This window comes from Macaca mulatta, chromosome 7, assembly GCF_049350105.2.
Source record: "Macaca mulatta isolate MMU2019108-1 chromosome 7, T2T-MMU8v2.0, whole genome shotgun sequence".
NCBI lineage: Eukaryota > Metazoa > Chordata > Mammalia > Primates > Cercopithecidae > Macaca > Macaca mulatta.
The window spans coordinates 9,538,290-9,565,656 of NC_133412.1; the positions used below are offsets into that span (position 1 = coordinate 9,538,290).

Genomic DNA, 27,367 nt, shown 5'->3' on the forward strand with positions numbered 1-27,367 from the left:
TTCTCCTGTGGCTGGACTAGGCGAAGCTGTGGCATGGCAAGTTCTGAAGTTGGGGGGGGGGGGCACAGAAGGGCAGGGGGCCTGGGGGGTGAGGATAGCGCATCCTCCTGCTGCCCTGAGGGCCAGAGCTGAGACCCTGAGGAGAAGGGGCTGGGGGAAGCTGAATCCTGAGATGGTCTAGGGTTAGATACAGTGTGGACTTGGCCTCTCCACACCCTGCCCCCACCAAACATTCACAGGCCCCCAGGGCCAGAGTCGCCAGTGGGGGCTGCTCCTGGTAGGGGAGCTTTGTAGCCACAGGGTCAAAGGGGCAAAGGCCAGGGCACGCCAGCAAGGTTCCAGACCTATGCCCCTCCCCACTCAGATGAGCACACCTTCACTGCCTACTTTCCACCTGCATGGACATTCTGCTTACCTGGCTAACACAAAGTTCATCCAGCCTCCTGTGGGCCAGCCTTTCTCCAATGCCAATAGTGGGGAGCAACAATTAGGAAGAAGTAATTCCCAGAAGATAAATGCAGTCATCTTCTTGCCTTACTGTTATGTGGTCACATCCCATAGGAAACCAAACACCTGTGCCTGAAGCTGATCCACACAACACCCCCCACCTCCTCAAACCCCCACCCCCATCAGTGTGAATGTGTGTGGGCCGGCCAGTTGCATGCTGTTCCTTCAACAGCCTCCGTTGAGATCTTCCCATGAGCAGGCTCTGGGCCAGTCACTGGAAATTAAACCCCATCGCAGCACCCAGGAGTGATAATGGCTGATGTCCACAGTCCACAAGATGAAAGGTACAAGCCTAGGGCCAAGAACAGTGACTCCCACTTATAATCCCAATACTTTGGGAAACTGAAGCAGGAGGGTCACTTGAGCCCAGGAGTTCAAGTCTGCCATGAGTTATGGTCGTGCCACTGCACTCCAGCCTTGGTGACAGAACAAGACTCTATCACTTTAAAAAGTAAAATAAATTAAATAAATTTAAAAATAAAGGTAAAGGCCTGCCCCCAGCCTCACTCAGGACCCCCAAATCTGGTGAGCTTGAGCCAACTGCCAGTATTCAGAGAATTTTTGAAGAATCATTAGGACAAATAGCTAGTGCATATGGGGCTTAAAGCCTAGATGACAGGTTGACAGGTGCAGCAAACCACCATGGCACACATACACCCATGTAACAAACCTACACGTTCTGTACTTGTATCCGGGGACTTAAAATTTTAAATTAAAAAAAAAAAAAAGTATCTTGGAATGGGAAAGGCCTTTCTAAGTATGCAACAAAATCAAAAAGTGGTAACAAAAGACAGCTAAGTTTGACTTAAAGAAACTCTGGCATGGCAATCACTACCATAAGCAAAGTCAACAACAAAGGAGAAAAAATTATTTGCAATTCATATAACAAGCAGTTAATTTCCCTAATACCTAGATAGCATCAAGAAATTGGTAAGAAAAAAAAAATCAAAAGAAGGCATCGCAGATCATCACCAGGCCCCACCGTGGCTCACACCTGTAATCCCAGCTACTCGGGAGGCTGAGACAGGAGGATCACTTAAGCCCAGGAGTTCCAGGCTGCAGTGAACTATGATCATCCCAAGGCACTAAGCCTGGGCAGCAGGATGAAACTATCTCTTAACATAAAAGACAAAACAAACAAGTAAAGGGTAAGAAGCAGCAATTCACAGGGAAGGAAATACAAATGACTTTTAAACATCTGAAAAGCTGTCCTCCCTTAGTCATAATAAGAAATGCAAATTAAGCTAGGCAGGGTGGCTCACACCTGTAATCCCAACACTTTGGGAGGCCAAGGCAGGTGGATCACTTGAGGTCAGGGGTTCAAGACAAGCCTGGCCAACATAGTGAAACCCCGTCTCTACTAGAAATACAAAAATTAGTCGGGCGTGGTGGTGAGCACCGGTAATCCCAGCTACTCAGGAGGCTGAGGCAGCAGAATCGGTTGAACCTGGAAGGCAGTGGTTACAGTGAGCGGAGATTGCAACACTGCACTTGAACCTGGGCAAGGGAGTGAGACTCTATCTCATAAAAAGAAAAAGAAATGCAAATTAAAACTACGCTGAGATGCCATTGTGTTCATCAATCAGGGACCCAGGAGTTCAGTAACACAATATATTCCAGAAAGCAAGAGGAAACCAGCAGATTCCCACACTGCCCGTGGGAGTATAAATCAGTACAACTTTTTTTTTTTTTTTGAGACGGAGTCTCGCTCTGTCCCCAGGCTGCAGTACAGTGAGTCGATCTCAGCTCACTGCAAGATCGGCCACTCCACCTCCCCGCCTCCTGGGTTCACGCCATTCTCCTGCCTCAGCTTCCCAAGTAGCTGGGACTACAGGTGCCCGCCACCATGCCCAGCTAATTTTTTGTATTTTTAGTGGAGACGGGGTTTCACCATGTTAGCCATGATAGTCTCGATCTCCTGACCTCGTGATCTGCCCGTCTCAGCCTCCCAAAGTGCTGGGATTACAGACTTGAGCCACTGCGCCCGGCCCAATCAGTACAACTTCTACATAGGAAAATCAGATGATGTCTATCAGAATTACAAATGCACAAGCCCTTTGACCTAAGAATTCTACTTCTAGGAATTTTTCGACTTGTATATCACACGTGCAAAATAGGCATGAGTAGAATCGTTCATGGTGCTGTGTTTCTGTAGTAAATGACTGCAGACAATCTTAGTATCCATGAAAAGGGGACTGTTCAATGCATGAGGGCACTTCCCAACACTGAAATAGTATGCAGCCATAAAAGAAGGAAGAAACGCATAATAAAGTTCTCCAAGATAATTGCTAAGTGAAAGAACAAAGGGCAGAAGATGTGTGTAGTATGCCACCATGTGAGTAAAAAAAGGAAAAAGGAAAAAAGAGTGAGCCTATAAATGCTCATATACAATCATAAAGCCTTTCTGGAAGGATCACAGGAAAGTGAAAAATGTTGATCACCCTTGTGAAAGAAAGTAGTGTCTGGAGCGGGGGTGACAAGAAAACTTTTCAGTGATTTTCCTTTTCCTTTTTTTTTTTTTCGAGACAGAGTCTCTCTCTGTCGCCCAGGCTGGAGAGCAGTTGCGCAATCTCAGCTCGTGTCAAGCTCCGCCTTCCGGGTTCACGCCATTCTCCTGCCTCAGCCTCCCAAGTAACTGGGACTACAGGCACCCGCCACCACACCCATCTAATTTTTTGTATTTTTAGTAGAGATGGGGTTTCACTGCATTAGCCAGGATAGTCTCGATCTCCTGACCTCGTGATCTGCCCACCTCAGTCTCCCAAAGTGTTGGGATTACAGGCGTGAGCCACCATGCGCAACACCTTTTCGTTTTTGAAGTATATAATATTATCTATCCCTGAGGAAAAAAATGCAATTATCATTCACAACCCTGGTTTTTAACCCTTTGGAGGGTAAAAGATCTCTAAAATCTTTTGTCTGTTGTTTTAGGGGGAAAAAGAAGAACAAGGAAGCTCTGTGACTGTATGTTTGGACCACATGGCTGTGATCCCTACCACCACTTAGTGACAGCATACATGAATTGCAGGCTTAATGCCAATACCACTCAGCCTAGAGGAGCTCCTGGACCAGGCCAGATTTCCTGCAAAGTGTTACCAAGTGGAGTTGGAAACTTGTCAATTCCTCACACCCTAACTTACTTTTTTAAAATAACATATGCCTTTCCTATATAGGACAGAAGATTAATGCATTGTTTTATAGGCTGAACAAGATGTTCCTTTACAAAACTTCCAAATGACGGAATACTAATTTTTCGTTCATTCTTTGGCTGACTGTACAAATGTGCTTAATTAATAAAGACATGTCCTCTCTCTGTGGGGATGGCAGAATAACTTCCCTTTCATAAAGTTACTGCTTGGCACAGGCCTTGTTGGGCCTGTGAATTTCAAGCTCATAGGCTCCTCCTGCTGACTGCTCATTTTATCCCCGTGGAGTCTAAAGTGGCCTGAACCAAGAGCCAGGAGACCTACATTCCTGTCCCAGCTAAGGCACTAGCTGGGGGGACTCAGGTAAATCAGCTGGGGCCTCCACGGTACAGTTTCCTCCTGGGTTTAGGTGAGGAAGTTGGCCTAGAAAACCCCCAAGGTCCACGGTGTGTGAGAAGGAAATGCTAAACCCCGCTGTGGCAGTCTGATTTTCTTGCCTTCAGGATTTAAGTCAATGCAAAAATCACTAACCAGATCACACTCTAATAGGTTTTTCCAAGACCCACTGCTTTATTTTGGAAGACACAAAGAGACAGCATGGAAATGCCTTTGACAACCACAGAAGCTAGTATCTTCCTGAAAAGTAAATACCATTGATTTATTTGGCTGATCTCACGACTCAGATTCTTCAAAATCCAGGCTTTGTAGAAATAAATGGATAATTGTAAACAATAGAAACCAGACTCTGGCCTTGGGAGCCACACAGAACAGTCAGCAGGTCACACTGTCTGCGGAGGAGCTTGAAATATAGCCCTTACCCACCGGGAGGGCCTTTGAGGAGGGACACACCGTGCAGGTGCTGGTGTGCTGGAAGAGCAGAGGTTTGTTCTTTTCATAAGTTACCAACTGCATTTTACTTTATTTTATTTTATTTTATTTTATTTTATTTTATTTTATTTAGATAGGGTCTAGCTCTTTTCCCCAGGCTGGATTGCAGTGGCACTATCTTGGCTCACTGCAACCTCTGCCTCCCAGGCTCAAGCGATTCTCCTGCCTCAGCCTCGTGGAGTAGCTGGGACTACAGGCACCCGCCACCATGCCCAGCTAATTTTTGTATTTTTAGTAGAGACAAGGTTTCACCATGTTGGCCATCCTGGTCTGGAACTCCTGACCTCGAGTGATCTGCCCACCTCGGCCTTCTAAAGTGCTGGATTACAGGCATGAGCCATCACGCCCAGTCACCAACTGCATTTTGGTTAAGGTACGTAGGGGTGGAAAATCACTGCAGTGCTGACCTTCTTTACCCTAGAGACTCTTTTGTGTAGATAACAGAGTGAAGGTCGCAGAGATCATTAGGTGTGGCTATAGGTAGCAGCTATAGTATGGACTGTATATGGAAGAAAGAGCAAAGTTCTTATTGTATAATATGGTCTAGACAGGCACTTGAGCGTGTCTAGTTACAAGGACGTAGAACGAGTCAGCACCATAAGTATCCTGGTGAGCCAGACGGTGACAGGAACGACGCCACCCTCCAGGACCCCCGTGTGAGTCTGATCGGCAGCAGAGTGTTAGAGGTGAGTCAGTGTTCACAGGAGGGCGGGCCGCCTGGGAGGAAAGGACTAAGACGGCAACGTCTCCTTTCCAAGATACAGCGCAGGAAATCTTCCTGGGGGGCCAGGATGACCCAGATCAGAGCCAGGAGGTGCAGAAGGGCAGACAGGCTGGTGACACACATTCCCCAGAGGAAGGGGCATCCAGGCAGGACCCCAGGACCCAGCCTGAAAGTTCCAGAGAACAGAGCCAGAGGGGATACTGGACACTTTTCTGATCCCAGCCCCACAGCGATGTGTCTGCGGACAAGTGTCCAGGGATGGCCGCAGACCAGGAGCAGAGCTGTGAGCCGGCAGAGCCTGCTGTGGGACTCACCACGGTAGGGAACAAGGAGCCGGAAGAGGGCAGGCAGGACTCATCTGCAAGGCTGCCTGTGGGTATCAAGGGGCTTCCACCGTCAAGGCCTGACAGCCCTGTCCTTTGGCCGTGGGGCGTTTGGAAGGGAATTGAACTCCCAGGGCAAGGAGCATTTTCAACCCAGGGATGGGATGGCTTCCTGCTGGTAGGGCAGGCAGCACGTCAGCGATCAGCAGGAAAAGAGAATGAAGCAGTGCCCCCGGATCTACCCTCCCTCATCCTCAGCCCCCTGATTTAGAACAGGCCTCTGCCCCACTCAACCGTCCTGCGTCACTTGGGGTGGGCATATGAGTTGGACGTGGCCACTGCATGTATTCTATCCCCTCGACTCCAGGGCTTAGCTGAGGGGTGGGTATGGAACCCAATACCCTTAAGATTGCATCCCAAGGCCTCACTGGAAGCACTGGCAAGGCAGCACTCTCTCCACTGAGATTGTAAGCAGTAAAGACAATCCCAGCCTGGAGCTGCCCTATTAGGGGGCCCGCGGGAGAGTGAGGCTGCAGTGGAGGGAGGCAGAGCTGAAGGTGGACAGCATCTGTGGCTCTGGGTCCAGCCCTGCCTGATCTCCCTGCCTCTGGACATTTCTGTTATTTAAGTCAGCTCAAGTTGAGCTCCTGTCTCCTGTAACTTTAAGAGTCCTCACTGGCCGGGCGCGGTGGCTCATGCCTGTAATCCCAGCACTTTGGGAGGCCGAGGTGGGCGGATCATGAGGTCAAGAGATCGAGACCATCCTGGTCAACATGGTGAAACCCCGTCTCTACTAAAAAAAATACAAAAATTAGCTGGGTGTGGTGGCGGGCACCTGTAGTCCAGCTGCTCGGGAGGCTGAGGCAGGAGAATCACTGGAACCCGGGAGGCAGAGGTTGCAGTGAGCAGAGATCACGCCACTGCACTCCAGCCTGGCGACAGAGTGAGACTCCATTTCAAAAAAAAAAAAAAAAGGGGGGGTCCTCACTGATACAGTGCGAATCATGGTGGTTATTTGTTGTAGCTTTAAGTAGTAGGAAGAAACAAAGCTGTGGGCTTCCAGAAAGAGCAGCAGCATTCATGGTCACAGTGCCTATTTCCGTTCCTGAAACAATCTGACGTGAGCAGCTCCTCTGGAGCCGTAGAACGTGTCCGAGAAGGAACGGAAGGAACTGGGTGCAGAAAGTACGTGGCGGTAATGGCTCAGGGAACTTTTTTGAGAGCTGCCTTCCGAGGCTGGACTGGCTGTCGTGTGGGGAGATACAGACGTGTGCTGGGGCCAGTGCTGCAGAGGGGTCCATAAGGAGCAGCTTCACAGTGGCTAGTGCTGGGCCACACAGTGACTTTCAACGTTGCAGGACCTCGCCTGATGGCCCTGGTGAGCCACATGTGGGGACTCTAAGGACAACTGCACAATGTGGCTTCTCCACAGGCGCGAGACCATGACCTGAATGACTTCACCCCAGGCTCCCAGTTCATCTCTCCTGTTCTTCAGTCCTGCTCACGCTTGGCTTATACAAAAGGAACCACCTTTCCCAGTCTCATCTGAGAACTTGGGGCCCGACCCTGTATGTCAGTGGCTCTCAACTGGGGGCGATTTTGCAATGATCTGGAGATGTCTGCAGATGTTTTTGGCTGTCACAACTTAGGGGAGTGATGCTACCAGCATCTGGTGGGTAGAGTTCGGGGACGTTGTTAAACATCCTGCAATACACAGGACAGGTGCCCACCCACGCAACTAACTGGTCCAAGCCAAGATAGCACGTCAAGACGTGCTGAGATTAAGAACCACTGCCATTTTTTTTTTTTTGGATGGAGTTTCACTCTTGTTGCCCAGGCAGGAGTGCAATAGCACGACCTCCGCTCGCTGCAACCTCTGCCTCCCAGGTTCAAGCAATTCTTCCAAATAGCCGGGATTACAGGCATGCGCCACCACGCCTGGCTAATTTTGTATTTTCATAGTTTCACCATGTTGGCCAGGCTGGTCTTGAACTCCTGACCTCAGGTGATCCTCCCGCCTCGGCCTCCCAAAATGCTGGCATTACAGGCATGAGCCACTGTGCCCAGCCCCACTGCCATAATATCTTCAAATATGTCCATTTATTTACATGGAAGAAAGTCTTTTTGGTGGTGGTGGTGGTGGTGTTGTTGTTTTTGAGATGGAGTCTCACTCTGTGGCCCAGGCTGGAGTGCAGTGGTGGCATCTCGGCTCACTGCAAGCTCTGTCTCCCGGGTTCACACCATTCTCCTGCCTCAGCCTCCGGAGTAGCTGGGACTACAGGCGCCTGTCACACCCGGCTAACTTTTTTTTGTATTATTAGTAGAGATGGGGTTTCACCACGTTAGCCAGGATGGTCTCGATCTCCTGACCTTGTGATCCGCCTGCCTCAGCCTCCCAAAGTGCTGAGATTACAGGCGTGAGCCACCAGGCCAGGCCAGAAAGTCCAAATATATGAAAGTTAATCACAAGTAACGAATGACCTAGAATGAGAAAAAAATATTGCTCTATTTCCACAGTATGGGGCAACAGAGACCCAGGTAGTGATGGGGCTGTGACCCCAGCCCTGGGGGTCCAGCCAGAGACCCTGCAGGAAGCCCACCCTGGATGAGGCAGGGCCCCCATGCCATCTGCCCGGTCGTCCTGCGCCGCTGCTCCTGAGCAGAGGAGTGGCACCTGTGAGTCATATCCACCACCCCATGCCTGTCCTCCCTCTCAGTACTCCCAGCCCAGGCCTGGAGAGGATCATCCAAGATCCAGCAGCAGATGCTGCCCAGCACCAGGAAAAGGAGAGGGCTCAGGGGACGTGCGTGCACTGTTCTCCCAGGGGCATAGTTGAGTGCCTGCTCCACTGGGTAAGGCCCAGGGCCTCTGCCTGGCGAGGCCTGAGGGACTGCAGTGCTGGGTGACAAGGACAACCCTGATGCCTGCATTAGGGCAGATGACAGACAGGTGGCTCCCTGGTGAAGAGAAAAGCTGCCAGGGGGGCTTCCTGGAGGAAGTGTGCAGGCTCTCAGTGTGGGGCCCACCCCTCCTGCTCCTCCTCCGCTGCCCTGTCCTGGGCTCTGTGCCTCCACCTCCTCCCCAACCAGTGCCCCCGCTCTCCACCCTCGCCCTGCACCAATGACTGCACTGGGTCTGGGCTCATCTCCCTGGGTCTGACTGCCTGTCTTGGAAGCATTCCTGGAACCCTTTACACAGAATTTAGTGACCCCAGGAAGCCGCCTTAGAGTTTCCAGAGCAAAGCCTTTGCAGCGTTGTTCCCCTGCAGCAGGGCTGCTTTCTCTCCGCTGTGGTCTCTTTGATGCTTTCTCAGAGACGCTCTTGTCAAAGCCACTCCCCACAGAAAGCCAGGCCTTGGAGGCTGGGAGTTCCAAATGGGCCAGCAGTGGCGCTCCCCAGCACACCAGGCTCCTCAGGCAGGGGAGGGAGGCCAGTGGCCCTGCTCCCCACCGCTCCGTGAGGTCCCCGCTCACAGCCTTCTCAGTGCTCCTGGCCTGAGCGTGCTTCCCGCGGAGCCCTCAGCTCTCCAGGAAATCCTTCACCAACTGCCACCCCACTGGGCCCAATCCTGAGGGCTGCGTGCTCATGCCAGCCTGCACTGGCCTCCCTGGCTTTTATCGCAGCTTGCAATCCTTTATTTGTGTGATTAGCTATTCTCTCTCTCTCCCTCCCTCCCTCAGAGGGACTGCACCTGCTTTGACCCCCACCCCACACATCACAGCTCATGTCACGATGCCCAGATACGAGGAGGCCCTAAGTATAGGTTCTGCTGACTGAATGAATGAACAAAGAAAAATATTTCAGAAGCACTTCAAGGCCTTCTCGTTCCCAAAGATCTGTCTTAATAGGCTTGCACGTTGCCTTCGATTCCCACCGCTGACCACCTGTTTAGAGAAGGCGTTGTGTCCAGCTGGGCACAGGTTGATTCATAAGCTCAGGGGGAACCCAGGGGCTTCCGCAAAGATTGGCAGAGAGGAGAGACGCTGGGGCAGGGACCGGGGACAGGTGAGGGGTTCAGATCCAAACTCGGCGCTGCGCTGCAGGGCTTCACCGCACTCCACACTGTCAGCCTTTCCTTGGTAAGTGGATGGGGGCGGGGACTGACTCCAGGCTGGGGTCTCACTGACTTTACAGGCAGCAGGAATACTGGAAGAGTCTATCCCAGGCCTCATTTATTTCGCCGTGAGGGCATTCACCTTGTGCGTGTGCCTTTGAAGCTGGCCTTCCCAGGCATGTTAGGATGAGATCGTTCTCATAGGTGTGGAGGCAGCAAGAGAGAGGACATGGGAAGAGCGAGCCTCACCTTGTGAGTTCCCACAGGGCTTTCAAGTCACAGCCACAGCCACATACTTCCTCTAGCAGGAGGCGCTGGGGAAAGGGTGGAGTCCTTTGAGTTGCCGGAAGCTCATTCTAATTACTGGTCCCCCCAAACCCGAGTGTTACTGAACGACGCCTTTTCAAAGGAGCTGGAGGTGTCAGTTCAACCACTGCAATAGGACTGCTCAGGATCAAGTTTTTTTTTTTTGAGACGGAGTCTCACTTCGCCCAGGCTGGAGTGTAGTGGCACGATCTCCGCTCACTACAAGCTCCACCTTCCGGGTTCACGCCATTCTCCTGCCTCAGCCTCCCAAGCAGCTGGGACTACAGGCACCCACCACCACGTCCGGCTAATTTTATGTGTGTGTTTTTTTTTTTTTTTTAGTAGAGATGGGGTTTTACCATGTTAGCCAGGATAGTCTCGATCTGACCTCATGATCTGCCCGCCTCAGCCTCCCAAAGTGCTGGGATTACAGGTGTGAGCCACCGCGCCTGGCCAGGATCAAGTTTTCAATTGAGAATCTGTCGCTATTTGAATCCTGTACATAACCACGGGGTTGTATTATGCTTGGGGATATTTTGTGCATTTAGGAGACCAAGTCAGAAATTTTATATAAAGACACATGCAGGCCAGGTGCGGTGGCTCACGCCTATAATCCCAGCACTTTGGGAGGCCAAGGCAGGCAGATAACAAGGTCAGGAGATCAAGACCATCCTGGCTAACACGGTGAGACTCCACCTCTACTAAAACAAACAAACAAACAAAAATTAGCTGGGCGTGGTGGTGGGTGCCTGTAGTCCAGCTACTCAAGAGGCTGAGGCAGGAGAATGGTGTGAACCTGGGAGGCGGAGCTTGCAGCGAGCCGAGATGGCACCACTGCACTCCAGCCTGGGTGACAGAGTGAGACCGTCTCAAAAATAATAATAATAATAAAAATAAAGACACATGCTAACTACTACTTGGCTCAGGAGAGTCCAGGTCGTGCCACATGTCATCAATTTTAAGACACCCTATGTTTTACATTTTAGCACCTGCTGAATTGTGTCCCCATACACACAAAAACAATCAAAGCCCTAGCCCCCCAGTAGCTGTGAATGTGGCCTTGTTTGGTGGGAAGGTCTTTGTAGATGATTGAATGAAGTTGAGGTCATGAGAGTGGGTTCTCACCCAATCTGCCTGGCGTGCTTATAAAAAGGAGAAATTTGAACACACAGAGGCAGATGCACTAAGAGAAAACAGAGTGGACACGTGCAGGGAGAATGCCCTCTACCAGCCGAGGAACTTCTGCAGCTACCAGAAACCACAAGAGAGGCCTGGAGCAGAGTCTCCCCGTAGGCCTCAAGAAGGAACCAACCCTGCCTACACCTTGATCTCAGGTTTCCACCCTCCAGGACTGTGAGATAATAAATGTGTGCTGTTCAAGCCCGCAATTCACAGTACTTTGTTCTAGCAGCCCCAGAAAACCAGACAACATCTTTGAAACGAAGGCACCAGCAGCACGTGGCAGCCGACATCAGTGTTGCCTGTCGCGTCCTGTGGGCACCCTCTGCCAGCTTTTCTTCCAGGCCTGTACCTCCACTCTCCTTGGATAATTACCCCTCACACCACTGCAGTGGCTCTGCCCTCACCAGCAGAGAGCTGGCATTGCCTGGGAGTATACAGCTCCTTTGCCCCCAGGCCTGGAATGGGAGCAGGAACAGGGAAGCCTTCTTACCCTGAGGTGGGACAAGCGCTGAGCAGTCACTGATGCTCCGGAGGTCCCCAGGGGATCAAACAAGGCTGGGAATTGCACCTTCCTCAGCATCTTCTACCATCTGTCGTGCTTCCCTAGGGAGTCACTTGCACTGGAATCTTCATCTCTGGTTCTGCTTCTAGGGTACCAGACAGACCCAAGAACCTTGGTAAGGAAGTGGCCTGTGAGACTGACTCTGAGGCTGGGATTCTAGCGACAGGTGACTCACCAGGCAGAGGGCAGAAAGGCCTGAGTCCCAGCGGTGAGTGGAGGGCCGAGACTCCAGCACACTCCCCGGGCTGCAGCTCTGCCAAGCTGGAAGCCGAGTGGAAGGGCATGCCCTGAATGGGGCAATATTTCTGATGACTGAAGCCAGGAGGGAGGTGAGAGAACAGCATAGGCTCAGGTTGATTGGCAACCCACTGAAGGCACATGGCTGCATGTGAACTCCTACAGCCGAAGCAGGAGGCCTGGCCCAGGTCACATGAAGAGAAGCAGGCGCCTCAGCACTCTCCCATGCCAGAGTCAGGCCTCTGATCGGGAAGAAGGGGAGCCCCCTCTCAGGGGAGCCCTGAAAGACAGTGGAGAAGGAGAATCCTCCCATGGGCAGAGCCTCAGGCAAAGCGCCTAGTCATTCACTTTGAATGGAGCGAGGAATGGCCCAATATTAGCTATATTTATGGGCAATAGCACATAGCCTGGCTGCTTGGTCAGGGTCTAAGGAATAAGGCTGGACATTTTTGACAAGGTGGCCATATATGGATGGACCCCTGGGAGTGGGCACCACGTAAAAGGTCATGGTGTTGCACATCAATGCCCACCAGAGAAGAAGCATAAAACCACCAACCAGGCAGGCAGGAGGACTCATTGGGTCAATGTCTACCAATGCCTCCCCTCAGGCAGCCCTAGGCTTGCACAGGGGGCCTGTGAAGAGTGGCCATGGTGGCAGAGAAGGAGGCTACAGATGTCCCAACAGCATGGACTTCCTCCCATCAAAGCTGAGCCAGGACTGTCACTGCGGAATGTCTGATCTGTCAGCATCACAGACCATGCTGAGCCCGTCAGCCACCACCCCTCAAAACCACCAACCAGCCTGCTTTGTCCATGTGGGGTGCTGTCACAAACTACCGGCCGCACGCAATGGCTCACGCCTCTAATCCCAGCACTTTGGGAGGCCGAGGCGGGAGGATCACAAGGTCAGGAGATCGAGACCATCCTGGCTAACATGGTGAAACCCCATCTCTACTAAACATACAAAAAAATTAGCCGGGCGTGGTGGCGGGCACCTGTAGTCCCAGCTACTCAGGAGGTTGAGGAGGAGAATGGCGTGAACCTGGGAGGTGGAGCTTTCAGTGAGCCGAGATCGCGCCACTACACTCCAGCCTGGGTGACATAGCGAGACTCTGTCTAAAACAAAACAAAACAAAAAAACTATCATAAACTGAGTGGCTTCTAAACAAGAGAAATGTATTTCTCACAGTTCTGGAGACTGGGAAGTCCAAGGCCAAGGTGCTGGCACATCCAGTACCTGGTGAGTTCTTGATTTCTGTTCATAGATGGCGCCTTCCAGCCATCCCCTCGCATGTTAGAGAGGCAAGCCAGCTCTCTGAGGCCTCTGTTGTAAGGACACGAATCGCATTCATGAGGCCACCACCATCAAGACCTAATCACATCCTGAATGCCCAGCCTCAGAACACCATCATACTGGGGGTTAGGTTCCACCAGGCGAACTTTTTGGAGACACAAACATTCAGACCACAGCACACTCAATGGCAAAACAATTACACGACACCTCTTCAGCTTTGAAAAATTACAACAATTCACCCTGATTGGGGTTGCCATATATTCCAGAAATAAATCTGCATTTTTTGCCAGGACCACTATTTAAGGATTTACCAATGTGGGATCCTCAGACCACATGACTGCCCTTCTGGCAAGGGCAGCATAGCAATGGGCACGTGGCTGTAAGGTCCACATCCATGCTTCTGTCAGATTCCACACCAGCCAGAAGTTTCTGGCGGGATGGAGCGTGGGCTCAGCCTTCTGAAGTGACAGGCTGGCTGCGTCTGTATCCAAATTTCTTATTTTACATAAGGACATCAGTCATTGGCTTAGAGCCCATCTAAATGACCTCATTTTAACTTGATCGCCACTGTAAAGACCCTATATCCGAGATACTGGGAGTTAATACTTCAACATAAGAATATTTACAGGGACAAAACTTAACCTGTAATGCGGAGGGAGTTGTTCAATATCATTTATAGCCTCAGGACCCACTGCAGCCACGGGTCTGAAGCTCATTCCACTAAGCCTCCCCCAGGCTAGATTTTTCCCATAGACAATGACTGTTGGTAGATAATGAACTAATAACAACAAGAGGTTAAGGCTGGCATCTTCCCCACTTACTCATTGGACATCCATGCCCATAAGTCACTGAACTGAGAGAATTTGGGGAAATGATTGAGCTATTCCAAGAGAAGGGCTGTTCAGGACTTCTACTCAGAGTGCCACTTCCTGGCAGTATGTGGCAGACAGCAGAAGACACGACTCCGGGAGGGGAGTTGAGGCAAGGCTTCCCTGGAGCCATCTCCTAGCTTCTAGGGGAAGGTGAGTGTATCAGTATCATGCTGCTGCTGTAACAAATCACCACAAACTACAGGGCTTAAAACAACACAAATGGGTCAGTCCACAGTTCTACGGGTTAGAATCTGACGTGGGTCTCAATAGACTAAAACCAAAGTGCTGGCAGGACTCTCTTCCTTCTGGAGGCTCTAGGAGAGATGATTTCCTCACCTTTTCCAGCTTCTTCTTCTTTTTTTTTTTTTTTTTTTTTTGAGACAGAGTCTTGCACTGTCGCCCAGGCTGGAGTGCAGTGGTGCAATCTCGGCTCACTGCAAGCTCTGCCTCCCAGGTTCAGGCCATTCTCCTGCCTCAGCCTCCCGAGTAGCTGGGACTACAGGTGCTCGCCACCACGCCCAGCTAATTTTTTGTATTTTTAGTGGAGACGGGGTTTCACCGTGTTAGCCAGGATGGTCTTGATCTCCTGACCTTGTGATCCACCTGCCTCAGCCTCCCAAAGTGCTGGGATTACTGGAGTGAGCCACTGCACCTGGCCACCTTTTCTAGCCTCTAGAGGCTATCTGCATTCATCTGAGTCGATGCAGGTGGAGTTGCAAATCTTGAACCTTGAACCCAAGTCTTTGCTTTGCTGGTGGAAACTGCCAGCTCTCCCATAGCTAAAGAGATTAGCCTCTTATTTAAATACCCTGTGGTTGCTCTCCGTGGACCAGGTCTGAGAGTGGGCATCTATTGAGATGGTTCCCCTGGTTTCATGGGTGATGGTGGAATTCCACAATGGCAGGTAGCAGTTCTGAACCACCAAAGACAGGGGGGTATATTCGTTGTAATGGGCAGGAAGACAGTGATCACCAGAACGCTGTGACCCACATGACCTTTGCCAGTTGCTAATGGGCCTCAAGGAATGAAATAAATACAGCAAATTTCCATATTGAAACTAGTTCACAGACTCAGAGTCCCTTGATTGAAGAGAAGGCTGTGTCCCAAGGAAGGACCCTGTGACATTGCCACAAATATGTGCTGTAAATCTTCGTCCACTTCTTCCCCATAGGGACCTTTGGCCATGTATTGAGGGCTTGTGTGCGTGGAAAAAAAGGACTTGCCACGACCTTTTGGGGATTTCTGGACATGGGCTCTAAAATGACATTAAATCTTTTGAAATTTTGGCTGGGCGCGGTGGCTCACGCCCATAATCCCAGCACTTTGGGAGGTCGAGGTGGGTAGATCACAAGGTCAGGAGTTCAAGACCAGCCTGGCCAACATGGTGAAACCTCATCTCTACTAAAAATACAAACTTTAGCCCGGCGCGATGACAGGCACCTGTAATCCCAGCTACTTGGGAGGCTGAGGCAGGAGAATCACTTGAACCCGGGCAGCGGAAGTTGCAGTGAGCCGAAATCACGCCACTGCACTCTAGCCTGGGTGACAGAGTGAGATTCCATTGAAAAAAAAAAATCTTATGAAATTTTTAGAATATTCTTAGGAAGCAAAATGCCCGTGTGTGCTACCAGTCAAAGTCGGGGTTTATGGTAGTCAGGTGATAACGGAGTTTTGCCCCAAATCTGACTCATAGTGGACCCAGCAGGTCTGCAGATCTACCCCATGGTTATGCCCCAGTTCTGGGATGTATCACGGCAATGAACATCTACAGCCCCTCAAAGAGTCCTCACATGGAGGGCGGGCGCAGTAGCTCACGCCTGTAATCCCAGCACTTTGGGAGGCCGAGGTGGGCAGATCACGGGGTCAGGAGATCGAGACCATTCTGGCTAACATGGTGAAATCCCGTTTCTACTAAAAAATACAAAAAAAAAAAAAAAAATTAGCCGGGCGTGGTGGCGGGTGCCTGGAGCCCCAGCTACTTGGAAGGCTGAGGCAGCTACTTGGGAGGCTGAGGCAGGACAATGGCGTGAACCCGGGAGGCTGAGCTTGCAGTGAGCTGAGGTGGCGCCACTGCACTCCAGCCTGGGCAACAGAGTGAGACTCTGTTTGAAAAAAAAAAAAACAAAACCAAACTCCAGAAGGGATGGGATGTGAATTCTGACACTTGTTTACAAAGGAAAGACTATGACTTCCATTTATGCGCGCCTTCTCTTGTTCTCTTTTTCTTGACTCACCAGCTGCTGTGCGGTGGGGACACTCGTGCAGCCTATGGGGTGGCCCAGATGGTAAGGAACCCAGGCCTGACAGCAACCAGGTGGGTGAGTGAGTTTGGACATGGATCTCATGAGGCTGCCCTGTGAACACCACTTCCATGTGCACGCAAGGAGCTTCTGCAGCCCCAGGTGAGCCTTCAGATGACTGCAGACCTTGCTTATAGCTTAACTACAACCTACAGAGGACCATGAGCTGTGGGCATCCAGGTAAGCCTTGCCCAGATTCCCAACCTGCAGAAACTGGGAGATAATAGATGTATACCGTTTTAACTGCCATGTTTTGGAATAATTTGTTATGCAGTTATAGGTAACAAATACAGAGCATATTCCAGAGTGGGGTGGCATATTTCTTTCTTTCTTTCTTTTTTTTTTTTTTTTTTTTTGAGATGGAGTCTTGCTCTGTAGCCCAGGCTGGAGTGCAGTGGTGTGATCGCGGCTCACTGCAACCTCTGCCTACCAGGTTCACACCATTCCCCCCTCTCAGCCTCCCGAGTAGCTGGGACTACAGGCGCCCACCACCACGCCCAGCTAATGTTTTTGTAATATTTTAGTAGAGATGGGGTTTCACTGTGTTAGCCAGGATGGTCTCGATCTCCTGACCTTGTGATCCACCCGCCCCGGCCTCCCAAAGTGCTGGGATTACAAGCGTGAGCCAAGGCGCCCGGCCAGGATGGCATATTTCTTTCCTTCAACAAATACTGACAGGCTGCTATATGCCAGGTATATTGTGGGTACTGACAGGTGTATTAGTTCATTTTGCATTGCTATGAAAAAATACCTGGCCCATCACAGTGGCTCACACCTATAATCTCAACACTTCGGGAGGCCGAGGCAGGCGGATCACCTGAGGTCAGGAGTTCGAGACCAGCCTGGCCAACATGGTGAAACCCCACCTCTACTAAAACCACAAAAATCAGCTGGGCATGGTGGTACGTGCCTGTAATCCCAGCCACTTGGGAGGCTGAGGCAGGAGGATCACTTGAACCTGGAAGGCTGAGGTTACAGTGAGCTGAGATTGCAGCACTGCACTCCAGCCTGGGTGATAGGGAGAGACTCTGTCCCAAAAGAAAAAAAGAAAAGAAAAGAAAAGAAAAGAAAAGAAAAGAAAAGAAAGAAAAGAAAAAAGAAAAGAAAAGAAAAAGGAGATACCTGAGGCTGAGTAATTTATAAAGGAAAGAAGTTTAATTGGCTCACAGTTCCGCAGGCTGTATAAAAAGCATGGGGCTGGGTACAGTGGCTCATGCCTGTAATCCCAGCACTTTGGGAGGCCAAGGCAGGCAGATTACAAGGTCAGGAGATCGTCCTGGCTAACACAGTGAAACCCTGTCTCTATTAAAAGTACAAAAAAATTAGCCAGGCGTGGTGGCAGACATCTGTAGTCGCAGCTACTCAGGAGGCTGAGGCAAGAGAATGGTGTGAACCCGGGAGGCAGAGCTTGCAGTAAGCTGAGATAGTGCCACTGCACTCCAGCCTGGGCAACAGAGCAAGACTCCATCTCAAAAAAAAAAAACAAAGAAAGAAAGAGAAAATCAGGCCAGGCTTGGTGGCTTACCCCAGTACTTTGGGAGGCCGAGGCAGCTCATCGCTTGAGCTCAGGAGTTCAAGACCAGCCTTGTCGACATGGCGAGACCTCGTGTCTACTAAAAATAAAAAAATTAGCCAGACATGGTGGTGTGCACATGTAGCCCAAGGCTGAGGTGGGACAATCGCTTGAGCCCAGGATTTGAGGTTGTAGTGAGCTATGATCATGCCATTATACTCCAGCCAAGGTGACAGAGTGAGACCCTGTCTCAAAAAAGACCCCAAAACCAAACAACAAAATAACATATAAATCAAAATATATCAGATTTCTTTTCATTTCTTAGCTATATTCTGCATATTAAATACACACATTAAAAATGCAGGTCCAGGCCAGGCGCGGTGGCTCTTGCCTGTAATCCCAGCACTTTGGGAGGCCAAGGCAGGTGGATCACCTGAGGTCAGGAGCTGGAGACCAGCCTGGCAAACACGGTGAAACCCCATCTCTACTCAAAATATAAAAATTAGCTGGGCATGGTGGTGGGCTCCTGTAATGCCAGCTACTCAGGAGACTGAGGCGGTAGAATTGCTTGAACCTGGGAGGCAGAGGTTGCAGTGAGCTGAGATTGCACCACTGCACTCCAGCCTGGGCGACACAGCAAGACTCTGTCTCAAAAAAAAGAAAAAATGCAGGTCTAGGCAGCACTCCCGGTGGTCTCACACATCTGTCTCTTGCTTCGACAGTGTTAGGATAGAACAGACCTGAGGATTCCCTCTCTTCCAGCCTCTCCTAATCTCCAATCACCCCTCCAGTTGCAACCTCCAGGACCATCTTCTCAGCCATATCCTGCTTCCAGGACCAGCCAACACCGTTGTTGTTAGAAATAAGTTTAGCTCCTTATTGCCAACCAACCACGAGCTCCTAGATTCGTGAGAATGATTCCACCGAGGAGGAAGCTGCGGTCAGCTGCCTGGTCCATGTGCATTGGCAGGTCTCCTGCACTTACCATTCCCTGGGCTTCTATTTTAACCACAATGAGTGGCCCTGGAGCGCTTTGGTTCTTCCGTGAGTTGGTTCAACAGAAGCACAAGGGCACGGTGTGTCTCTTGGAAATGCACAACCAGCTGCACCATCTTCCAAGGTGTGCAGAAGCCATTTCTAGATGAGTGGGGAAAACCACGGATGCCATCAAAGCCATCATTGTCTGGAGAAGAAGTTGAACCAGGCCCTTATGGATCTGCATGCCCTTGGTTCTGCCCACACGGACCCTCATCTCTGTGACTTTCTGGACAGCCATTTCCTAAACGGGAAGATGAAACTCATCAAGACGATGGGCGACCACCGCAGTTACCTTTGCTGGCCAGCCAGCCCTCAGGCCCGCCTGTGCCAGTGTCTCTTCCAAAAGCCCACCCACAACCACAACCGGGGCCTCCAGAGCCAGCCGCCTTTGAGGGGCACCTCTGCACCCCCTGGTATCAGGGCTTCCGCCCAACCTCTCCTGCCAGCCAGTAGGCAGCTTTTTCACCACCCTGCAGCCTTCTCCCAAGCCTTGGACAAGAGGGAAAGAAAGCTTTTTGCAGCAAGAAAAGAAAAAAGAAAAAGAGGAGAAAAAGAGGCTATGGAAAAATTGACATTAACACAACAGAGAGCCCAGAAATAAATCTAAACATATCCGGTCAACTACTTTTTGACAAGGGCACCAAGAGGACACGATGGAGAAAGAATAGTCCCTTCTTGACTGGATGCAGTGGCTCGTGCCTGTAATCTCAGCAGTTTGGGAGGCCAAGGCGGGTGGATCACCTGAGGTCAGAAGTTTGAGACCAGCCTGGCCAACATGGTGAGTAACTACATTTTTTTATTTCCAAGGATTCAAATTGATTCTTGTCTCAGTTCCTTCTCTATTTCTCTAAGGTCTATATACATGATAAAGTCCTTCCCTGACATTCTGCTATCACCATTCCCTTGGTTCTTCCACGGCAGGCGCCTGTAGTCCCAGCTACTCGAGAGGCAGGAGAATGGCGTGAATCCAGGAGGCGGAGCTTGCAGTGAACTGAGATTGCACCACTGCACTACAGCCTGGGCGACAGAGTGAGACTCTGTCAAAAAAAAAAAAAAAAAAAAAAAAAAAAAAAAAAAACACCTAACAAGACATCACTGGAAAGGAAACTTAGACTCCACTTCCTCTTGCGAACATAAGTACAAAATTACCAAATGAACTATGAGCAGGCCCATCTCAATCACATATAAGATGGTATTAATCATATATCACAACAAAGTGATTTAATTCCAGAAATGCAATGTTAAACATTCAAAAGCCAGTCACTAAGTAACCTTATCAACATAAAAGATGAGAAAAAAATTGCTCAATCAAGAAAGAAAAAAGCAATTGATAAAATTCAGTACCTATTCATAAATTTTAAAACCTATCTAACAGAGAGGATGCAACACGCCCAGTTAAACACTCCCACAGCTGAGAATAGTGACATAACTTATGTGCAGCCAAAAGATAGAAATTGCAGGCTGGGCGCAGTGGCTCACGCCTCTAATCCCAGTACTTGGGGAGGCAGAGGCGGGCGGATCACGAGGTCTGGAGTTCGAGACTATCCTGACCAACATGGTGAAACCCTTTCTCTACTAAAAATACAACAAATGAGCTGGGCGTGGTCCCACGCACCTGTAGTCCCAGCTACTCGGGAAGCTGAGGCAGGAGAATCGCTTGAACTACAGAGGCAGAGGTTGTTGCAGTGAGCTGAGATCACTCCACTGCACTCCAGCCTGGCGACAGAACAAGTCTCCATCTCAAAAACAAAAACAAAAACAAACAAACAAACAAAATTGAATTACAGTATGATCTTAACACTTTTGAGAAATCTGTTTTTCAGCTAAAAAGAGACTCAGCCTTTTGACCTTTTCTCTTTCCCTCCCTGGAAGTCAATCCAAGGAAAAGCAGCAGCCAAATTGTAACCACAAGAACAAAAACATGGCTAAAGAAGTATCAGGAAACTGAAAAGAGCCCCGGACTGCCCGCCTCTGCACTTTTTTTTTTTTTTTTTTTTTTTTTGAGACTGAGTTTCCCTCTCGTTGCCCAGGCTGGAGTGCAGTGGAGTGATCTCGGCTCACCACAACCTCCACCTCCCAGGTTCAAGTGATTCTCCTGCCTCAGCCTCCCAAGTAGCTGGGATTACAGGCGTCCGCCACCACGCCTGGCTAATTTTGTATTTTTAGTAGAAATGGGGTTTCTCTACATTGGCCAGTCTGGTTGCAAACTCTCAAACTCAGGTGCTCCACCCACCTCAGCCTCCCAAAGTGGTGGGATTACAGGCATGAGCCACCACGCCCAGCAGAAAATTGCAGTATAATCTTCAAACTTTTGAGAAATTTATGTTTTTCAGCTAAAAAGAGACAGACTCAGTTTTTTACCTTTCCTCTTTCCCTCTCTGGAAGGCAATCCAAGGCCTGGAAAAACAGCAGCCACATTGTAACCACAAGAACAAAAACAACTTGGACGGCCTTCCTCTGCACATTTTAAGTGACAAAAATGAAACCTATATTTCTTTAAGTCACTGAATCATGTTTATTTTTTCTGTGACTACATGTAGCCTTAAATGATGTATTAACCAAAAATGCACAGCTAGCATAATGCTTAATGAAGAAATAATAAAGACATTAAAATAAGGAATAATCCAATATGCCTGCTTTCATGCCTAATCTCTAACATTATATAACTATCCTATCCAATGTAATCAGACAAGAAAAAATAAATGCTACACAAATATTAGAAAGGAGGGTGAATATTATTATTCATAGACAATACAGTTGCTTCCCTAAAGATTCTAGGAATATTAACTGTTAATTTTTTTTTTTGAAACAGAGTCTTGTTCTGGTACCCAGGCTGGAGTGCAGTGGCCCAATCTTGGCTCACTGCAACCTCTACCTCCCAGGTTCAAGTGATTCTTCTTGCCTCAGCCTCCCAAGTAGCTGGGATTACAGGTGCCTGTGACCACATTCAGCTAATTTTTGTATTTTTAGTAGAGACAAGGTTTGGCCATGTTAGCCAGGGTGGTCTTCAGCTCCTGACCTCAGGTGATCCACCTGGCTCATCCTCCCAAAGTGCTGGGATTACAGGCATGAGTCGTCATGCCCAGCCAACTGTTAAATGATTAAGAAAATTCAGCAAGATTATCAGATACAATATCAAACATACAAAAATCAAAAGTTTGTCAGGGCACAGTGGCTCATGTCTGTAATCTCAGCACTTTGGAAGGCCAAGGTGGGTGGATAACCTGAGGTCAGGAGTTTAAGACCAGCCTGGCCAACGTGCCAAGCTCCACCTCTACTAAAAATACAAAAAAAGTAGCCGGGCATGGTGGTGTGCACCTGTAGTCCCAGCTATTTGGGACTGAGCATGAGAATCGCTTGAACCCGGGCAGCAGAGGTTGTAGTGAGCTGAGATTGTGCCACTACATTCCAGCCTCAGCGACGGAGTGAGAATCAGTCTCAATTTAAAAAAAACAAAAGACAAAAATCAAAAGTTTTTGTATACTACAACATATAACCAATCAGAAAAGAAAAGGAAATAAGGTAATATTAAAAACGGAAAATAATACTTAGCTGAAGAACACAAAAGAACGACTGATTAAATGTAGAAATATGCCATATTTATGGATGGGAGGCATCTACTTTGCAAAGATGTCAATAACCCCTCAATTAATCTACATATTCATTGCAATCACAATAAAAATCCACTGAAGTTTTGCATATAACAAATTGTCTTAATATTCAGAGGGGACTGGGCACAGTGGCTCATGCCTGTAATCTCAGCACTTTGGGAGGCCGAGGCGGGTGGATCACGAGGTCAGGAGATCGAGACCATCCTGGCTAACATGGTGAAACCCTGTCTCTACTAAAAAAAATACAAAAAATTAGGCGGGCGTGGTGGCAGGTGCCTGTAGTCCCAGCTACTCGGGAGGCTGAGGCAGGAGAATGGCGTGAACCCGGGAGGTGGAGCTTGCAGTGAGCCGAGATCGTGCCACTGCCCTCCAGCCTGGGTGACTGAGCGAGACTCCGTCTCAAAGAAACAAACAAACAAACAAACAAACAAATATTCAGAGGGATGAATTCAGAATTCAGATCCAAGAATAGGCAAGAAGATTCTAAAAGAGTAGTAAGAAAGTGGGGAAATTTGCCAACGTGGTATGAAGACTTCAATCATCAAGCAGAATCACACTGGCTCAGGGACAGGATGGCTCAACAGAAAATAATAAAGCACCCGGGAGCAGACACATTTATGTGGAAATTTTATAGCTGCTGGAGGGAGTATTTGAAATGTGTAGAGAAAGAATTGACTATTTAGTAAATGGTACTGGGAAAATGGGCTATTTATTTGGGAAAATAGCTTAAAATAGAACCCAGAGGAAATTAACAAATAAAAATAATTTTAAATTATTAGAAGAAAATATAGGACAGTGCCTTGAAATTTATTAGGAGAATGATGTAATTAAACTTGCATGAAGAGAATGTCTTCTAATATAGGATACCCAAGGCAAAACTCATAAAGGAAATGATTGGTAAATTTGACATCCAAAGACTTTAAAACTTCAGTATGACAGAAAATAAAGAAAATGTCAAATGACAAACAGAGAAATATTTTCAACATATGTAAATGACCAATAATTAGCATCCCAAACATATAAAAGAAATCCTACAAATAGAAAAAAGTGGGCAAAGAACGTGGCAGGCAACTAATGTAAGAAAAAAACTGGAGTGTTCAATAGCCTTACAAGTGATCATAGAAATTCAGTGTTTTAGGCCGGGTGCTGTGGCTCATGCCTGTAATCCCAGCACTTTGGGAGGCCGAGGCAGGCAGATCACCTGAGGTCAGGAGTTTGAGATCAGCCTGACCAACGTGGTGAAACCCCGTCTCTACTAAAATACAAAACATTAGCTGGGTATGGTGGCGTGTGGCTGTAGTCCCAGCTACTCGGGAGGCTGAAGCAGGAGAATCGCTTGAACCTGGGAGGCAGAGGTTGCAGTGAGCCGACATTGTCCCACTGCACTCTAGCCTGGTGACAGCAAGACTCCATCTCAAAAAAAAAAAAAAAAAAAAAAAGAAATTCAGCCTTTTGACCTTCCCCCTTTCCTTCCATTAAAATAAATAAAACACCATTTCCTTCCATTATAGTGGAAAACAACTAAGTTTGATAATATCGAGCATTGGTAAGATTTTGAGTAAACAAGTACTCTTAAAAATGGCTGGTAGACGTGTAAAAATGACCATTTGGTAGTATCTAGTAAAAATAAAAATGTGAATTATATAAATACTATTACCAACAATTCCATTTGCAGGGTTCACCCTAGGAAAAAAGCACAGAGATCTAAGGAAAGTTGTAGAAAGATGTTCTTTGCAGCATTGTAGGTAATAATGACTCACTGGAAATAACCTAACTGCACATTAGTGAAGCACCTAATAAAACTGGGTGAAGCAGTAAGCAGTGTATTCCAAACGCACTTGTTACAGAGGTAGGTCTTGAGTGCATTGGAAGGACAAATGAATTCTCACTATGAGAGCTCAGGGCAGGCTTCAAGAAGAGATACAATTCGAGCACTTGAAGGACACTTAGGGTTTCTGGGCAGGAAAATGGAATGAAGGGTATCAGTAGGGAAAACAATGTGTGCGGGACACAGAGATTCAGAATGGTGCTCAGAGAATATAGATAGTAATAATATATATGTATGTATATTTATAAAATAATAATTATTATAGAGACTGGACAGGTGAATGCATCCTTTCCAAGACTTCCTTCCTCCTAGGGGGGGCCATGGGATGCAGAGAGCAGCAAGGCCCGGGAGCCAGGACCTCAGGGCCCAGCAGAGGCCAGACATGGGCAGAAATCCCTGCCGCCGCAGCTGTGGGCAGGTGGGCAGGTCAAGGGACCTGCGGGCTTTGGTACTTGGTACGCGTGGGTTCAAGTGTGGGGTCAAACTCCAGCTCCAGCAACCTCCCTCCTATCAGCTTTTCACTGCAAGCTGGGGCGGTAGCTTCTTGCGAGGATAAAATGATGAAGTGTCCAGCACCAAGCAGGTACCCAGTATATTGTGGCTTCCTCCTCACCGCCCTAAGAGATGAGGATCGAAGACCCTGCCCTGTCCCTGAGGCCTTTCGGGCTAGTGTGGGGCTGATGTGACCCTTTTAACAAATCATTCTGCTAAGGGCGGAGGGAAGCAAGCCTCCCTCTGGAGCTGCTGAAGAAGGGAAGGCCCCTGGGGAGGGGCATCCTGGTTCAGGTGCATTCCCAGGGCCCAGACAGCGCTCGCCGCTTACGCTCACCTTGAAGGAAGTGTCAGGATTCAGTGAGGGAAGAAGCAGAACCATGTGAGAACAGGCTAAGGGATTTGCTGTGGAATTAGACCTTACAGGATTGTGGAGGGGCTGGGAACGGAGGTGTGGGGATGGTGCTGGAGCGTCAGCGAGCAGGTCACCATTCAGTCACTCTGAGAAGCTGAAACATGCCCAGTCACCTAAATGGGACCACAAAGGGCGAGGCCCTGGAGAGGTCTCTGGGCTGCAATGCCTTGTGGAGCCCTACATCTGTGGGTCTGCGATGAAGTCACTGGTGCTGGACTTGGGGCCACAGCAGGTCACAGCAGGGCGGCCTGCCCTGCTTGCTTTCGGCCGCTTGCTTCGTATTATTGTTTTTTCCTTTTTCCATGAACCCGAAGGCCACGGTACACTGACCACTGAAACTCAACCTTCACTGGCTACATTATAGATAACATTCATAGATCACCATGGCCATGGTGCTTCCATTGTCTTTCAGGACCTTGGGCCAACTCCTGTCCAATTCAAACCGGTTGAGACCACTGACCCTTTAACTGGACCTGTGCAGGTGCCTGAGAAAAGGTCCATTTTGACATCAGAGGGTCCAAAACTCCACCTTCAGAGCCCAACACTCCACCTTCAGATCATGCTAATGCCACCATTTTCTGTACTTATGTCCTATGAAATGCCAAGAAGCCTGATGACACATGTTTTTTTGTTTGTTTGTTTGTTTGTTTGTTTGAGACGGGGTCTTCCTCTGTGGCCCAGGCTGGAGTGCAGTGGTGCAATCTCAGCTCACTGCAACCTCTGCCTCCTGAGTTCAAGCGCTGAGGCTTCTCCTGCCTCAGCCTCCCGAGTAGCTGGGGTTAGAGGTTAGAGGCGGACACCATCACACCCAGCTAATTTTCGTATTTTTAGTAGAGACGGGGTTTCACCATGTTGGCCAGGCTGGTCTCTTACTCCTGACCTCAGGTGATCCGCCCACCTCTGCCTCCCATAGTGTTGGGATTACAGGCATGAGCCACCAAGCCCAGCCGGCTGCCTGATGACACTTGAGCAAAAGGAACCTGCTACTTCATTTTTCCCCACTGCCAATCACCTCCCCCCACATCTTAGACCATCACACTTCCCTAACCTAGAAACAGCCCTCAGCCTTATCTCCAGGGAGATAAGGATTTGAGCGCTGTTCTCCCACCTCCTCACTTGGCGGTCTTGTGAATCTATCTTTTTTCTTTTGCAAAACCCGTGTCACAGTGATGGACTTGCTGTGTACAGGCAGAATGGACATTGACCTGGCCAGTGACACTGGACAGCCACGGCCGCCTCCAGACAGCCACTGCTGTCTCTTTCCTTCTGCCTTCCAAGTCACACATAAACACCCCTTTTGGGAGGCTCCTCCCTGGGAGGCTTCTCCTCAAGGGGCACCAGCACTGATGGGGAAGCCAGAGACAGGCAGCTCAGGATGGGGATGAAAAGCCAGGCATGTGGAGGCCGACTTCTGCTCTGCCCTGCTCCCTTGGTTAGAGAGGCTGGAGCCCAGGGCATCAGCCACAGGTCTTGGGACAAAACCTGGGTCCAGGAAAACAGAGCTGGATGAATCCTTGAACACCACGAGATCCATCGTCTCACTCCCCAGACGAGAAAGTCAGGCTCTGACTCCTGCTGTGGATTGCCGCAGGTCCCGGGCCGCTAACTCCGTTCTCTCTGGCCAGCACCACTGCAGCCTGGGCCTCAGCTGGTGGAGAGAACTGGGCTCACCCACCGCCAAGGGAACTGCAAAAAGGGCACACGGCAGTCCTGGGCAGAGCCCCGGGCCAGGACGAGAGCCAGTTGCACAGCAGGGAGGGCACCTGCCCATCTCCACAGTCATCCTCCTCCTGGGCACCCTTACCAAAAGGCACTCCTCGAAACAAAATAAGGCCACGCGCCGTGGCTCATGCCTGTAATCCCAGCACTTTGGGAGGCCAAGGCAGGCAGAGGACGAGGTCAGGAAATCGAGTGATTCCACTTTTCTTCTCTAGTAAGTTTGGACATTCAGATCTAGTTGGTCTTTTATCATAGAACTTCTAGTGTGCCCGAGTCTTACGTTGTGAAGATCCTTTTCTACAATATTGCATATAAGAGGATATAAATGGTACGAGATGAGATCAGGCTGGATGAG

General features: G+C 49.3%; 1 protein-coding gene across 1 annotated transcript in view; it reads left to right on the forward strand.

Moving 5' to 3' along the window:
- Nucleotides 1-18,922: 18,922 nt before the first annotated feature.
- The window catches only part of LOC100424230 (uncharacterized), a 30,210-nt gene continuing 21,765 nt past the window's right edge, over nucleotides 18,923-27,367 (forward strand). The window contains exons 1-2 of the mRNA XM_077938788.1: nucleotides 18,923-18,985; nucleotides 19,182-19,396. Coding sequence (XP_077794914.1) covers nucleotides 18,923-18,985; nucleotides 19,182-19,396 — 278 coding nt within the window. The remainder of the gene's footprint in view (nucleotides 18,986-19,181; nucleotides 19,397-27,367) is intronic.